Genomic DNA, 16893 nt, shown 5'->3' on the forward strand with positions numbered 1-16893 from the left:
CCCAAGCCGGGGCAGGCTCCGGAAAGGAAGGGCTGAGACTAACGAGCAGCTGTCGTCACTGGAGGTCCGTGTCCTGCATTCCAGGGCTGGTGTTGCCTCAGAGGTGGCCCTCAGCCCACAAGCCTCCAGGTCAGAGGTAGGGGCCCCACCTTCAAGAGATTTTCCCAAATGGCTTCCCACAGGGGAGGTGGGGTTCCCATAGCAGATGCCTCCAGAGCCCCCACTCACCCTCCAAGGTGCTGGTAGCAAAAGGGAGAAGGGCCAGCCAAGTCCTGGGGGTCCTGTGTGGAATGGAGCCTAGAAGGCCTTGTCATATAAGGGTGCTTGGGCCCCTTCTGTGCCTCTCCTCCCGCTCCGCCCTGTTTCCCTCCTGTGGGGGTGGAGTGGGGTGAGAACCCCAGGGTAATGGGCACGCCCTGGTGGTGCAGCAAGATGTGTAGAGAATCCCTGACCGAGGGCTGTGAGTGTGACTGGTGGGACTCTCCACCGTGCTCCTGGAGTAGGAGTGCCTGCTGGGCTGCTGTTAGGGATTTTCTCTAGGAATGCTTCTTCAACAAAAGCAAATTGGAAAAACTCAATTTGACTCCAATAGGAATTACTATCCGGAGAAGGCAATGGCACCCCACTCCAGTACTCTTGCCTGGAAAATCCCATGGATGGAGGAGCCTGGTGGGCTGCAGTCCATGGGGTCGCGAAGAGTTGGACACAACTGAGCGACTTCACTTTCACTTTTCACTTTCATGCATTCAAAAAGGAAATGACAACCCACTCCAGTGTTCTTGCCTGGAGAATCCCAGGGACGGGGGAGCCTGGTGGGCTGCCGTCTATGAGGTCGCACAGAGTCAGACATGACTGAAGCGACTTAGCAGCAGCAGCAGCAGGAATTACTATCGCTGCTGGCCGACGGCCTTGCTGCCTGGCCACTCCCCTTCTGGCCTTGACAGAAGGCCCTGCACTGGCCCTCCGACTAGAAGTAAAGAAGGGATGATGAGGCCTTCTGGAAGCCCAGTTTGGGCTGCAGAACCTGCCTGGACACCGATGGGCAGGGCAGATGGGGAGGAGGCTGAGGGGCCACGGTGCAGACTGAGGGAGACAGGTATCATTCCCTGAGAAGCTGTAGCTACAGTCCGTGGGGTCGCAGAGTCAGACACGACTGAGTGACCAAGCACACATGCCTCTGCCACCGCCCCACCCCTCCCAGCCCCTCTGCTTCTGGGGAAAGCAAGAAGAAAGGGAGACAGGATCGTGGCCAGTCGGGATACAGGCCCAGAGCAGACGGCAGTGTTAGCAGATGGCCTGGGAAAGCAGAAGGCGGACGTCACTGTGTATGGCCTTGCCTTCTGGCCCCGCCTGTCACAGTGCTGCTGGGGTCACAAGGGAGGATTTGGAGCGAGTCTGGCGAGGGTGCCTGATCTTGACCTCCAGGAGAGGTTTCCAGGAGAAATAGGATTTTTCAAGTAAGTGAATAGGGAATGGAATTCTTTTTCCAGAATCAAGTTTGTGAAAATTCCTGGTTTCGTGAGATGGAGGTGGCCACAGAAGAAAACATGTTAATCAAGTATACACCATGTTCCAGGATAGGAAGGCTCAGCTCTAACCTGCTTGTTCGATCACTGAATCCTTAAAACACCAAGGGGGAGGTATTATTATCCCAGTTCATACAGATGAGGAGTCTGCAGCTCAGAGTGTTTCAATAACTTTCCCTGAATCAGCTAGGAGGTGGCAAAGCCAGGGTCGGCGTGCAAGCCCTGGCTCCTGCTGTAACGCCCTGTGCCGAGGCAGGAAGCTTTGGCGTGACTGTTTCTGGGGGACACTGCACCCTTTGGCTGAAGGGAGCCACTCAGTCAAGGTCTGGCCACAACCTGCTCTGACTGGGCTGAGTGCTGCCTCTGGCTGACTTTCACTGCTATGTGACAAGGACACAGCCTTTAACTTAGAAGTCAGGAGAGGGTCAGCCCCCAGTCCCCAGTTTAGTGGCTGGCAGCAGGTCCAGCAGTGGTATTTCCCAGAAATGAGACTTCCTGGGAGCAGCTTCGATGGGAGGGGCTGGACGCCCTCTGTCAGAGCAGGGAAAAGGAGGGACTAGAAGAAACTTCACTTGAGACACAGCTAAAAAGAAAAGTCTTCTGTTGGTGACATGGGCACCCCTTCTCCACTCTGGCACATACAGCTTTAGAGGTGAGTAAGGCTGGGCTCCGGAAGCTTTAGGGGATTAACCCTGAGGCGTTAATGGTAACATGGGGGCTGGCTCAGAAACTGGTCAGAGCAAAGTTGCAAACTGCCGAGTCCCAAGTGCACAGTGATGGCCTCTGCCATCCCAGGCCCATTGCCCCAGGACAGCCTTCCAGACACACCTGAGCTTCTGCTCAATGAGCAAGGGCTAGTGATAAGCCTGGCAGCACAGGAGAAAGCACAGCAGCAGAAGCACATACATGGAGGGTTCCTACTGCATCAATGACTGCCAAAAAACTCATTTTCTTGAGCACACGTTAGAGACTATGCACAGTGCTAAGCCCTTATCACACATTAACTCATTAAATCCTAACAATCCAATTAATGAGTCCATTCAATAAATAGCTATTGAGTACTTGCTAGGTGCTAAGCTCTGTGCTAGGCGCTAGGGATAACTTTGTGGAGAAGTCCCTGTCCTCATGAAATTCACAATCTAGGTGGGAACTATTATCTACCTCATTTTAGAGGTGATAAATCAGGCCTCCTGAAGTTCTTGCTCAGGTCACTAAGTGACAGGGCAGGGGTTTGAACCCAGGCAACGTTTCAGAGTCCAGGGTGGTGTTTTCCTACCAAATTCTGCTTTTTTTTCCTTCCCAACACCACCCATGCGCAAGACACTACTGGTCGCCTCTCTAAATCTGTCTCATATCCCCCTTCTGACTTGCTGGAAGAAGCCCAGCTTATTTGCATGTATCCTCTTCCCCTTCCTGTGTGCTCAGGGAAGGGCTCCTCCCTGGCACCAGCTCTGGGGGTAATCTCAATTAGTTTGAACCAATCTTGGTAATTCCCTTCTTTTTGCCAGGGACTTTTTGCCAGGTTTAGACCCTAGGCATGTGACAATCCAGACAGGAGTACAAGTTTGCCGAAGAGTTTTTGGGAAGAATTTCCTTGTGCTGCTCCAAGCTGTTTGGCTTGCTGCGGGAGCCAACTTGGTTCCAAAAGGGGACCAGCCTGAGGACAAAAGCCAACATGCTGAGAATGGAGAAATAGGAAGAAGCGTGGGTCTTCTGTGAATTGCTGGGCTTCAGGCTGGTTATGTGAGATAACAGATATTCTTACCCCGTATGCTAGTTTAGATTTTCTGATTTTCGCAGCTGCAAACTACCTGATACAGACAAGCTCCGATCCCTGCCATGCCTTGATGACCCCCAGGACACCATAACCCATGTTGGCCCTCACTTCTTCAAAGTGTCCCAACACATCTGCACAACTCCTTAGCTCTTGGTCAAGCCTTACCTTCAGATGTCCTTTGACATATTCCCCTCTATATTCCTTAGCCTTTAACCTATAATATCCTGTTCCACTAACTAAATTATAAACTCTCTGAAGGGAGAGAGCATGCCTCATATTTCTTTATATCCTTCATGGTGCCTGACATTAAAAGTGTATCCTCAGTAGAGTTTATATTTATTGGCTAATCATTTTTGCCACATTCCGAGAGAGTATTTGCTGTCCTGAAGGGGGTAAATGAACATGTTCCAACAAAGAGTAGAACAGGAGTCAACAGGTTGCAGCTAGAAGCCTGAGTGAATAGGAATGTCAGGTATCTCCACTGTGCTGTAGATTCCACGATGGGTTACACTGGCTCTGGCTGCCTCCCGTACCCAGCTCTGGGCTGACTGCTGGGCAGACAGAGATGAATCCACTGCTTGCCAGGAACCATGGGACTTTCAAGTTTAGCAACCATATTGTGTTAATTCTCACAACAGCCCTTAGCACTAGTTTATAGATGGCAGATTGACCTGCCCTGATCAAGCAGCCAGTGTGGAGCAGACCTGGGGATGCAGCCCAGGTTTTCCAGTTCATGAATCGAACTCATAGGACTTCTTGCATTCTATCTTTCCTTTTTCCTATCAAGCAAGTGGTCACTTTTCATCCACTGGCTCATGGGAGGGATGCAGCAGAAGGTAATATAGAAATGGTTCTGAAAGCCTAAGCTCTAGCAGCAAAAGTCTCAGGAAGAGACTAAATATCTTGGCCTTAAATGGGGTGAGCAGGCCCTGTGCCTAAGCTAGAGGGGTTTCCCCTGGTGAAGGAGCGAAGAGACGGCAGAAGAGCGAGATACATCTACAGATGGCCAGAGGAGAGGGAATCTCATCATGCTTCCCACCAGTGTGGGCAGCAAGACCCTGCCTGATATGTATCATCAGGGCAAACAGGACCCGAGGCAACTTTTAAGATTCCTGTGCTCTGAACATGGCTGAGGAGCAGCAGAGAGCTGCAAGCCAGAACTGAAACAGCCCTGTGGGGTGAAGATGGGACTAGATGGACCTTCCTGATAGCTTAGAACTTGGCTGATCTTGAGACTGTTTTCTTTAAGTACAATTATTTGTTGTATTTGGTTTCCTGAAGGTCACTCCCAATAGAAATAACTATTTCCCCTTTAGAATACAGAATATCATGTTTCTTTCAACTGCCTTTATTATATTACAGATTTAGCTGTACTCTGTACAGTAAATTATAGTAAGGTCCTAATCTAGCTGAGGTTCCAATTTACTCGAGAAGTTTCCAGAGGACTTTAGACCATGTTAGAACTAAACCAATATAAACATCTACAAGCAACTGTACTAAAAGCTTTATTTAGTTCTAAATACTCCGTAAAGTAGGCATTCAGGCATCTTTACTTTATAGAGGACAACACTGGCTCAGAGAGGGTAAGTAACTTGTTCATTGCCACACAGCCAGGATTTAAACCCAGGCATTCTGGCCATAGAGGCAGCATCTCTAACCTCCAAGCAGTGGCACCACAGGCAGGGGACCACCTCAATATTGAGGAGATTCTGGTAGGCCTTATGCCTGTGAAGCTGACCCCTATAACGTGAGCACCACATATAAGCTGTAACTCTACTATAAAAAGACACATGTACAAGCACGTATGCAAGGCAACCAATGGTGTGATGCAGCCGGGAGCTAAGGGGCCACCCCAGGGGCCTACCCCACTTGTCCACATGCTAGGTCGGGTACTGCATGTGCCTGCTTGGGTGAGTTCTGATCGAGTGGCTTTCTTATCTGTTCAGTGACAGGGTAGGTGATCTGGAAGGTCTCTCCTAGCAATGCCAGTTAACTTGTCTGTTCTGCCTAGCTCATATTTCTGCCTGCCTGATTCTTTCAATTCTCTGGGACTCCCTGACTTGCTGTACCACACACTCACTCACCTTTAGCTGTCTCATTTCCTGGAATGAGCCAGTCTCATTGAAGCTTCATGTGTCACCCTTTTCAGTATTTTTATCACTTCATTCTAGAATTACCACGTTTTTTTCAATTCTGTTTTAAAAATGCAAAGGCAAATGTATATTCATCTTTCTGTTCACAGATTTTAATGGGTATTTGTTTTTATGAAATGCCATCCTCACTTTGCTAATTGTAGGACTGAAGCAATTAAATGTATCACATGACCAGGACGGTAAGATTAAAGAAACATACACAAAATGAGACACTAGAAATGAAAGTGAGATGATTCCAGACACATCTGCAGCCTAGGAGAGATTTTTCCTCTTCACCAAGACTCTGATATAACTAGTTTTTGAACTTGTGGCCACATTTTTCACATTTAAATTCACTATTTTTTTTAACTCACTACATATTTAATTCACTCCTAATTTCTAGGACTATATAAAATTAATAGACAGTCCTTTGCTCACAAGGGGTTTGAGAACTAGCAGTGTGATTGGGCAACCACTACTTCCCATGGAGTACATCATGAGAAATGCTGGACTGGAAGAAACGCAAGCTGGAATCAAGATTGCCGGGAGAAATATCAATAATCTCAGATATGCAGATGACACCATCCTTATGGCAGAAAGTGAAGAGGAACTAAAAAGCCTCTTGATGAAAGTGAAAGAGGAGAGTGAAAAAGTTGGCTTAAAGCTCAACATTCAGAAAACGAAGATCATGGCATCCGATCCCATCACTTCATGGGAAATAGATGGGGAAACAGTGGAAACAGTGTCAGACTTTATTTTTTTGGGCTCCAAAATCACTACAGATGGTGACTGCAGCCATGAAATTAAAAGACGCTTACTCCTTGGAAGGAAAGTTGTGACCAACCTAGATAGCATATTCAAAAGCAGAGACATTACTTTGCCAACAAAGGTTCGTCTAGTCAAGGCTATGGTTTTTCCTGTGGTCATGAATGGATGTGAGAGTTGGACTGTGAAGAAAGCTGAGCGCCGAAGAATTGATGCTTTTGAACTGTGGTGTTGGAGAAGACTGTTGAGAGTCCCTTGGACTGCAAGGAGATCCAACCAGTCCTTTCTGAAGGAGATCAGCCCTGGGATTTCTTTGGAAGGAATGATGCTAAAGCTGAAACTCCAGTACTTTGGCCACGTCATGCGAAGAGTTGACTCATTGGAAAAGATTCTGATACTGGGAGGGATTGGGGGCAGAAGAAGGGACGACAGAGGATGAGATGGCTGGATGGCATCACTGATTCGATGGACGTGAGTCTGAGTGAACTCCGGGAGTTGGTGATGGACAGGGAGGCCTGGCGTCCTGCGATTCATGGGGTTGCAAAGAGTCGGACACGACTGAGCGACTGAACTGACTGAACTTAAGTCATGGAGAAGTCAATTTGAATTAGGGGACAACACTGCTAGGGAGACGAGACTTTGCTGTAGGAACCTCTAAAGAGCAAGACTATTGGAAGTAGTATGCTTTGATGGAAAAAAGTATGTTTACAGACATTTAGCCTGAATTTATTAGTTTGTTCTTTTCTTAATCATACTATGTCAGTTTGTGGAAACTCAATGAGCTTTTATACAAAACCTATAAAATGATTTTTGTTTTGAAAAGTCAAATTTTGTCATTCAAACCCCAGTTCAGACATAGGAAGTTGCAATAGTAGGAAGATGATAATTTTAGAAAGAGTATTTTGAATAGAAACATTATAAAATATTTGAACATGTATGGATTTTTAACATACCAAAGATGAAAATTTAGATATATTATCTTCAGTAATGTAAAATTGCTTTTACTCTCTTTTTAATTCCAAATTAATCTTGTTTTTATATATGGATGATGCAGTCTCCTAAATTTCCTGCTTAAAAAACAGAAACCCAACATTTATTAGGGCTTTTTGTTTTTTTAATGTACAGAAGGGAAAAGATGACAAAACCATAGCCCATAATTTCTTAGCCTAGATTATCCCACAGACATAAAAGAAGTGATGAGAATGTTCAAAGTGCTCAGAAGTAAAAGCCTTTATTCATTCCTCTCACTGCCCCTCTCCTCAAAGACAACCACTTTTTCCCCCTCAGTTTTTTTTTTTTTTAACATAAGCTGAAATGTGTGGAATTATACTTTCAAAGTCTAACTCAGGTTCTGCCATCTCTACAGGCTCGTGCCAAATTGGAAGATTTGGGCTTCGGCACCAATGCCCAAGCACCACCGCCATCTACAGAAATGGTCTGGTTTTACCTCTGCATTGGTTTCGGGCGCCTCTTCTGCCAGGCTTGGCTGCACTATTACCCCAGTGGGACTCATGAGATTTGGAGGCAGAAGGACAGCTATCACATGCAGTGCTTCATCTTTGAGCATCTGTGCCAATGCTTAAAGTAAAATCTTAGGGAAAATTTCTCAGATTTAAATTAAATAAATATTGCCAAATCACCTCCTAGTAGTGTACCAATCTGCACTCCCACTAATAACATCTGAGTGTTTATTTCCACTCATCCTCACAAATACAACATTCAACCATTTACTATGTGAATGATGGACATTTCACATTTATTTTGCATTTTATTTAATTAGGAATGAGAGTGAACAACTCACATGTTGGTCATTGAAATGTTTTTAGTGAATTGTTCATGCCCTTTGTCTATTTCAACTGGTTTTCATTTTTAAAAAAATTATTTGTACCTTAGGTATAAAATAGTGCTTTGACTGTGCTCTAAGCACTGGGGTTAAAACAAAGTAAATCCCTGCCCTTAAGGAGCTTAAATTCTAGTAGTGGGATACAGGGGGAAAGGATAAAATATATTTCTATATATGCTATGGAAAAAATAAAGCAGGGTAAAGAAAGACAGAGAGTGACAGCAGAACAGCAGTGTGTATAAGGGCGGGTGTGGTGTTTTGTATAGAACAGCCAGGGAAGGCCTCTGATAAGGTGGCAATCTGAGAAGACACCTGAAGGGGAGTAGAGGAGTAATGCATGTGAAGTTATGGGAGAGAATATTCCAGGCAGAAGAAATGGAAAGCTAAACGTTCATAAAGAAGGAAACTAGTTGGCATGTTTAAGGAAGAGTAAGGAGGTGGGCATGCCACAGTGGAGTGAGGAAGGAAAAGGAGTCAGGGAAGAGGTGAGGGAATGGCCAGGTTAGACCTGGTAGGGTCTTGCAGGCTGTGAGAAGTCTTCCCATTTTGAGCTGTGTGAGACTAGAAGCCACTGGAGGGTTCTGCTTTGACTGGAGGTGGGTGGGGGGAGCAGAGAGACTAGTTATAAGACCTTGAGATAATGCAAGTGAAAAATGATGCAAACATGTGGCCAGTGATTATTCCTAGTTTGAGCTTAGAGTTTCTTTTTTTCGCGGGGGCAAGGGGAGATCGGTGACTACATTAGGTTTTGTTTTTTATCTATTATAGTAATAAATAGCAATCTTCTTGGTTTATTCTTGGTTTTATGTCACAGACAAAAAATTACAAAGTCATCTAGTATATTTTCAGCTTCTTACATTAATGCTTTTGATCTTTTTTTTTTGTAGGTAGCTGTGAAACAGGAAAGACTACCGCATATAGCAGTGCAATGTATTCATTGCACAAGGGTACCAGGTTGAGAGGGTAAGTGGGGACTGAAATCCAGCCAAGCTATGGTGCATAGGAAGGGACTGAATGCAACAGGAGGAGGAGCCTTTTTCTAATGTGCACAAGCATGCTGTATGAGTTAGGGATTCCCAGGTGACTCAGTGGTAAAGAATCCACCTGCGAAGGAGATCTGGGTTCTATCCCAGGGTCAGGAAGATTTCCTGGAGGAGGAAATGGCAACCCACTCTGGTATTCTTATTTGGGAAATACCAGGGACAGAGAAGCCTGCGGGCTACAGTCCGTGGAGTCGCAAAGAGTAGGACACAGCTGAGCTTGCATGCATGCTTTATGAACTAGTGCTGGTACTGGTTCATCCTCTAAGTTCAAACTCTAATCCATGCTTCAATACCAGTTACCTGGACTGCCACCTTTATCCTATTAAATATTTGTAGCTTCTTATATCTTTGGTGGAACCAAGAACCTCATTAAGATTGAAGTTTGCCATACTAAATTTTTTTTTTTAATGCATTTTCCTCACTAGGGAAGTCTTAATTTTAGAAGCCAGATTGGAAGCAAATTTGGTGTAAGAGTTGGTGAGGCTGGAGGAAGAATTCCTCTTTTTCCAAAGCAATAGAAAAGAAGCATTTCTTTGCTGTCTTTGCTTAAAGATTTTAGCCTAAATACAAGAGTCATTTCAAAGAGTTTTCTGCTAACCCTCTGAAAGGCTTTCTTATCTATCTTGAGATAACAGCCCAACTAACAGTCAAAAGTCCTAATGCTCCAGGAGCTCTTTTCATTTCCAGATTCAGGTTTGGCAGCAGAGCACCATGACTTGGGTGGAAGCTTTCTTGTGCAACTGTCACAGGGGGTGAAGATGCTAACAGTAGTAGAAAATTAGTGGATGTACACTTTGTGAATGGTGAGTCACTGTATTTCCATGGTTTCTTTTCAAACAAAAGTGAAAATCCTCTTTTCAACTGTGTTCTTTTCCCCTCAGGTCCATCGTTACACTATCACTGCCTTAGTGAGACAAGAAATAACCATTTGAAGGAAGTCAAATAGAGGCTTCCTTCTCCCAAGACAAACAACATAAACTATAAGGAAGAGGCAAACACACCCACTTTATAGTTTTATGCTCAGGCTAAGAGAAAACGAAGACATCATTGGTCCTAACTGATCAGGTACTATTTTCTTCCCTCTACAAAGAAAGGATTGGAAGGGATGGGGAATGCAGGAAGAGGCGGCAAAACAGTTCCAAGTTCCCTAATAAATTAACTTCCTCAGAGTTCCCTCCCTCTCCTCAGAGCAGACTTTCAGAAATAAAGCTGTATCCATAAAGCAGTGCTTTGTCAGTCATGCTGTCAAGGCTGCTGAAAAATTCACTAGATGGAAGCTAAGCCTATGTTAAGAAAGAATCTAAATTTACCATCTAGCCTCAGAGTAATGACTTTACATGTCAAAGTGGTGGGTTGAGAAATGAGAGAACAGCAGAGGGATAGATGGGTTCAGTTACATAAAAGGTACAGTATATAATTTTATATCTTTAGTTGTACAAGAAACAAACATGAAAATGTATCAAAAGTCATATTTTGGTTAAGAGCAAAAATTTCTAAGTTGATTATCCTTCAGATGCAAGTCATGTTTCAGTGCTTCAAGTATATATGCTTAAATATTTTTAGTTAAGATATACTTAGAACCTTCTGCTTTCCAGCAATTTTAGAGCAGTAACAGTGACAACTAGAGTTAAAAAAAAAAAACAAAAAAAACAAAAAAAACACAGGCACCAACATAAGAGGCACATTTGATAATTTTGATATTATGATATGAAATAGTTTTCACTGCCCTTTCTACGGATTTTCTTCCCTATCTCCAAACCTGATATAATTCAAGCTTGTTTAGTGGTCTAATACTTCATCTAGACCTATGCACTCCCAAATGATTCCTTGTGTCAAGTCATCTTTTTATTCTAATATTCTGCCTCTTCAAATTTTTCAAATGAAAAACCTTCTTCTAATCCTTCATTAACCTTGCCCCTAACAAGTCATTTTATATGTAACAGAATGATGATCATTCCGTTTCTGAAAGGTTGCTAAAGTCCATTCAAAATCCTTTTTCCCCTAACTCACACAGCCCTTATCAAGAGGCCCAGCAGCAACAGCACCACTAGATTATATAAGAAGACCAAGGGTCGTGGTGGATAAAAAAATGAAAACATTAAGACATAATAAAAAAAACTTTACCACTTGAAACTTAAGAAAATTTGGCCTTGTATAAACCATTTTATCTACTTTTCAATCTAGACCATCTAGTGGAAAGTCAGGAACACCTACAGGAATGGTTGGCTATTCTGTATTATTATGATCCTATAATAACAGTTACAAGTCTAGAATACACAAAATTCCATGGTAAAGTAGCTCCTGTCTGCAAAATAAGGCTATTTATTATCTTAGTTGGCAAAAAGTAGATGAGATGTTAGAAGCACAAATTTAACAAACACTATTTTATTATTTACAAAATACATAGTGATCACAAGGATACATGTAACAAATTACAAATGGGAAAAGTACAAGGAAAAGTTGAGGCAAATGTGTTAAATGACAGCAAGGTACCCATTAATATTGAATCTATTTAGAATAAAACTGTTCTTTGTTAAACTTAGTCAAGGCCAAGAGTAGGTACATTGTTGAGAAGAAACTGCCAGTTACGTAGAAATATACTTCTATCAAAAACTAGAAAAGTATTAGTAGTGTACCTAAATTAAATCACAGCATATACAGATCCAGTGTTCCATAGTACAACCATTGATTTTAGGCAGGAATCTGTGAGAGGCTTGACTGCCTATCTTGCTGGAAGAGGAAAGCCCCAGGACTGATTAACTTCCCCACTTTCCAAAAAGCTTTGTTCAGGTGACTTTGGAATGTGGTGTCAAACACCCCATTCATTTCTGCTGCAAGTTCCCCCAGAACAGACACTGTGGACTCATCACTGGCATTCAGAATCCGCAAAAAGAATTTATTCCACAATTCACCATCTTTTAGCCTAAAAATATATAAAACCATTTTCATCAAGATTAGGCATATAGGAGTTTGAATTCTTTCTGTGTTTAACTCAATGGTATATTTATGCACCAACATGGTTTAAGGTAATACCTAACTCTAGGGTTAGAGATCACTCAAGCAGTGTCCTTTGAAACCGCAAGGTGAAACTACAAAAAAAAAAAAAAAAAAGACTACCACAGTGGGAAAAGTTATAATACGATGAACGCACCTAAAGGGAAAGATCTTTCATTTGAATCTATAAATTTCCTCCATGTACTGAGATGCAGCACTTCTCTTCTACGACTAGAAGAAAAACAAAATTTGTCTCCTCTCCTCTAACTTTCCTAACGTCTAGGTCATTAGAAAGATGACAGCTTCCTCTCTCCCCTTGCCCAGTATTTTATTATCTTTACAACCTTCTCAGAATCTTAAGCTCGACTGAAGTAACTACTGCTTAAGTCTATGATGTTTGTATTAAATTTTTTTTTTTTTAATCAGATAAGCTTCTATTATTGTATAAGGCAAGGTTGTTAGAAAATCCCACCTGCCCCTACCTGCTTCTGCTTATGTAAGACTCATCTAGGACCATAACCAACTGGAGATACCTAACTCTATCCTATATTATGCCTTAATTATATTTCAAACCCATTTTGAAAGTATATGTTAGAGACAAATAAGACTGGCCAAATTCTGAGTAAAGAAAAACAACAATTCAATTGTTGGGAGGGGAAAATGGAAGTAAAGTGGTGTTAAAGTATCAATACTGATTCTTCTTTTAACTAAAGAATCTATTAGTAGGTGATAGATTGTTATACTTATTCTGGGAAGTTAACAGCTATGATAAGGTAAGATGGAAGATGGGATATTTAGTAGTATGAGCAGGCTTGAGGGAATACTAAGGTTCTGAGACCAAGCAACTCTTATTAAGAGAGCATTTACTTCCTCACCAAGGAGATTCAATTCTCTGCTTTGGTTTTATCCATTCATTAACTAAATAATAGCCTAAAATTATTATGTAATTTAGAAATTTAACTCTCTTCAAGAGATGCTTATTACCTTTTCATAAAAGCAATTAAAAAGGGGTATAAGACTAACACCAATTGGTTAGAAAATTATTCTCACAAATGTTTCTATTAAGACTTCTAAACTGAGAGACTTCCATACTCTAGTCAACCTATATGTCATATTTATATATCTAGGTTCAAAATAATGTCCTGAAGCTGAATAGTTTGATTCCCTTTTTATTAATAATTCCTTTGTCCTGAACAAGGTACTCCACTGAAGATCTAATGAAAACTGGTTAAAATTAATGAAATCATGGCATTTGGATTAAGAAACCAAGCTGTCAATGCAGAGAGAGCACCGGAGATAAAGAGAAGATCATTTGGACAGGCAAAGACCCTGAAATCACCAATACTTACTCAGAAATATTTTGGCTAAGTTTCCAGAGGGAACCATCCCAGAAGACCTGTAGGTGCTCCTTGAACAATAATAAATGTGCTAAATCTGCTATACCAAACAGATCTACCTGAAATCACAAAAAGCACTATCAGCTAAAACCATTCTCTGCTACTATGATGACAATTTATTTATATAGGAAGTTGACAGGCATTATAGTGCTTAGCTAAGTTTATTTTATGACATACATTTCAGTAGACTATTCTTATCCTTACAGTAAAGGGAGAAACTCCCCAAAGAAGTGAGCAGCAGAGCCAACTCTAGGAATTATCCTTAAGAACAAAAGATGACAAAAATATCTGGACTGTCAAATTCAAATTTGTATACCTACTAAATATGCATGGACTCCAGCTGTGATCTAAGTGTGTTGCACATGACTAGTTCAGGGTTATGCTGTATATTCAATCAGCAAACGCCGTATATCCAGAGCTGAGTCAGAAGGGATTTTTGCATATAATGCCACCATATAAAACACTTTACATTTGTCCTAATGTTCTTTTTATATACATCATTTCATTTATTCCTCACAAGAATTCTAATGTACATATAGCAAACTCTTTATTTTACAGAGGATCACAGATAATGATTTACAAAATACAACACAGATAAGTGGTAGAAACGGCCCTGACAGTTACTGAGTTAGTCATGTGTCTGCACGTGTATGTGTATATTCTTCAGTGTTGTGACAGAAAAATGGTACATTTTGCTTGACTTGGTGATATAGGAAAACTAGGTCATCTGTTTCAGGAGAGATAGTATCAGTAAACATTAGCTTTCATGGCTTATTTAGGTAAGAAAGAGATGAAGAAACCCTCACCATATTTGCTCTGGCTTGTTTTACACTTACCTGGTATGGAGAAGAACAGTTAGCCAGGATCTTTTGTCCTTCCAGGGTTTGTACAGTCGGAAAGCCACTGAGGTTAAAAACGTCTAGCTGTGCCCTAAGGTCAACACTGTAGGAAAAGTCCACTATCTTCAAAGCTTGATTGTTCTTATTAAAATCATAGGGATCGTGGATTCTAAGCCCAAATTTAAGAGAAGGAGATTTAAAAAACAGGCCATGAAAGAAGCTGCATAGCTGGTCTTTTAAAAAAAAAAAAAGGCAAAGAAAAAAAAGGAGGTATCGCAGGTGTGCTTTAGCTATGCCAATAGCTCCCTCAAGTGGTTAGTTATGAAAATGCACCTATAAGAGAAGTGCCTGTATCCACCCAACTGGGCAATGTCAAGAGTAGTTTACTGGCATAAGCTATAGAAGCCAAAGTGCATGGTCACAACAGAACATTTACCAAGTTTCCATATTACATAAACTAAGTACTAGAAGCAGAATGCAGGCCTTGACCTTGTACTATATAAACACTAACAAGGATTATGATGGAGGAAATTAAGCTTTTATAGGTGGCATAGCCTTTCTTGTTTACTATTATAGATTAGGCTTTCTGAGAATCATTCAGACTCCTTCACTGAGTTTAATTAAAAACAACATAAGACTGTTTTTTGGTAAAGTGACACCTTTACAAAATACTGTAAACTATCCTGTTTACATTAAACTAATACCATACTCTATCTTACACTTATCTGTAATTCCAACCCTTATTTTCTTAAAAAATACACACATAAACAACTTTACAGCACTAATTCACTACTGATTTTCCTTGGAATTACCTATTCCATGTAATAAAGCTGTTCTCCAAAGAGATAAAGGAATTATTTATATGAGGAAAAAATGGATTATTTTTTATGTGTTCCTTTTCTTTCCCTGCTTTCTCAGTTCCTGATATCAATGGCAGGTCCTATATTTCTAAATAGAGGCTTTGATTAATCCTATCACATATACCTCCACAGCACCAGCTTATCTATTTTACTTTAAAATTTACAACTGTTCCCATTTTGCTTTACAATTTTATTTTGGCCATAAAACTGTAATCCCCAAATATTTTCAAAACTTGGGAGAGGTAGGAAAATGTTTCTTAGAATAATGAAAAGCAGAAAGGTCTCCTAACTCTCTAATCTTCCATTCACTGTTACCCTGGGAAAGACATTCCACTTTCTTGGATCTCATTTTACACACACACAATATAGAAACTGCATTAAATCATTCAAAAGGCTCTTTCAACTCCTTGTGAATCTACACAAAATTTCCTATCAAATTTGAAAAGTTGTGACATATTAAAAGGCAATGTCCCTTGAACATTATGTGGTTTTCTGGAGTCCTCTGGGGACTGAGAGGATATCTAAATATACAGAATACAAATGCCCAATCCTAAAAAGGCTTAGAAAATCTCTTTGCCTACAAGTCCTGAGAAAAGCCCTGTGAACTCTAGTACTATCCCTCTGAAATTTCAGTGCTGTGAAACAGAGTCAAAATAAAAACTATACCAGGGTTTTTCACATTTAGAAACATATGGGGAGATTTTTTTGGTGATCACAATGACTGGTTGACTGTAACTTGTATTTAATTTGGTGGGAGGTAATTATAGGGGAATAGATATAAAAATCCTGAAATGCTTGGACCAGACTTGCACTAAGTACCTATGGTACTCTGGATGAGAAATGCTGCTGTATTATGCTTGGGGAAGCCTTTAAGACTCCACCATCTCAGGAAAGAAGGCAGGATGCTCATAACCAAAAGGTTATGATTGCAAGAATACACTGCAGATTCTTTTATTTAATTTCCATGCCAACTATGATCTGGAGTCTAATTCAGTTTCTTCTTACAGAATAAGTAGTCAGGAGAAATGTAGAGGATGATTCCAGCTTTTTGTGTACACCAAAGACCTCAAAGAGAAAGTTAACTGCTTACCCAAGTCACAAGCTTGGGACAGAAAAAGCATCTTTAAACTACACTACTTACTCAAACACCATGAGATCAATGACCACTAGACTAGGTGTGCTGGTCCTCTAGTCCTTTCCATAAAACAAAAATTGTTGACCATTTTTGCCTTGTTTATGCCTCAATGTTTTCTATATTTTCTTAATTGAGTATCTGGGTTTCATCTCTTATTTCATGCTCTGAAATTTCCTTCCTTGAACTTGACGGCTAAACTGGATTTCAACACTAAGCCCCTTTTCTTGGCATGGTTTGCATTCGCTCTCTGGTTTTACTTACTTCTCTCAGCAATTACCTCAGCTTGGTATGATTTAAACTTTGGTCTTTGAAACTGAGCAGTGCCTCAACTTTGCTAGCAATCTACCTCTGCGCTGGCCCCACACAAAGAAACACTAGACAATCTACTTCACATTCCCCAAATATTTATCTTGTACATCTCTCTAAACAGGAATCATCACAATAGAGTTAATTCTTTTTTTCTGGATTATTTCCTCAATGTGTGTGTGTTTTTTTTCCTTTGAATACTTTTAAACTATTCTCAGTGACTACTGACTTTTAGGAAGCAAATATCCTCTTAACATACAGTATTCTTTTAATATG

General features: G+C 41.3%; 1 protein-coding gene and 1 long non-coding RNA gene across 7 annotated transcripts in view; one reads left to right on the forward strand and one right to left on the reverse strand.

Moving 5' to 3' along the window:
* LOC147364766 (uncharacterized) lies at positions 1-15160 on the forward strand. Of its 4 annotated transcripts, none has more exons than XR_015134949.1 (5): positions 1-136; positions 8931-9006; positions 9774-9889; positions 9968-10151; positions 13279-13520. It is a non-coding gene; the product is annotated as an uncharacterized LOC147364766 (long non-coding RNA). The 4 variants fall into 4 exon arrangements; XR_015134950.1 differs by lacking the exon at positions 1-136 and adding an exon at positions 2049-2178 and having other exon boundaries at positions 13279-15160; XR_015134951.1 differs by lacking the exon at positions 9774-9889 and having other exon boundaries at positions 13279-15027.
* BUB1B (BUB1 mitotic checkpoint serine/threonine kinase B) overlaps positions 11456-16893 on the reverse strand; it is a 55207-nt gene continuing 49769 nt past the window's right edge. For all 3 annotated transcript variants that reach the window (XR_015134947.1, XM_086321928.1, XM_086321926.1), the window contains 3 exons: positions 14314-14485; positions 13430-13536; positions 11456-12009 (listed from right to left, as the gene is read on the reverse strand). Coding sequence is in view for 2 of the 3 variants with exons in the window: in XM_086321928.1 (XP_086178054.1) it covers positions 11778-12009; positions 13430-13536; positions 14314-14485 (511 nt within the window). In the remaining variant the exon portion in view is untranslated. The remainder of the gene's footprint in view (positions 12010-13429; positions 13537-14313; positions 14486-16893) is intronic.

Source organism: Bos grunniens, chromosome 10, assembly GCF_055505025.1.
Source record: "Bos grunniens cultivar Pamir isolate PY7600 chromosome 10, Bosgru_T2T1.0, whole genome shotgun sequence".
Taxonomy (NCBI): Eukaryota; Metazoa; Chordata; class Mammalia; order Artiodactyla; family Bovidae; genus Bos; species Bos grunniens.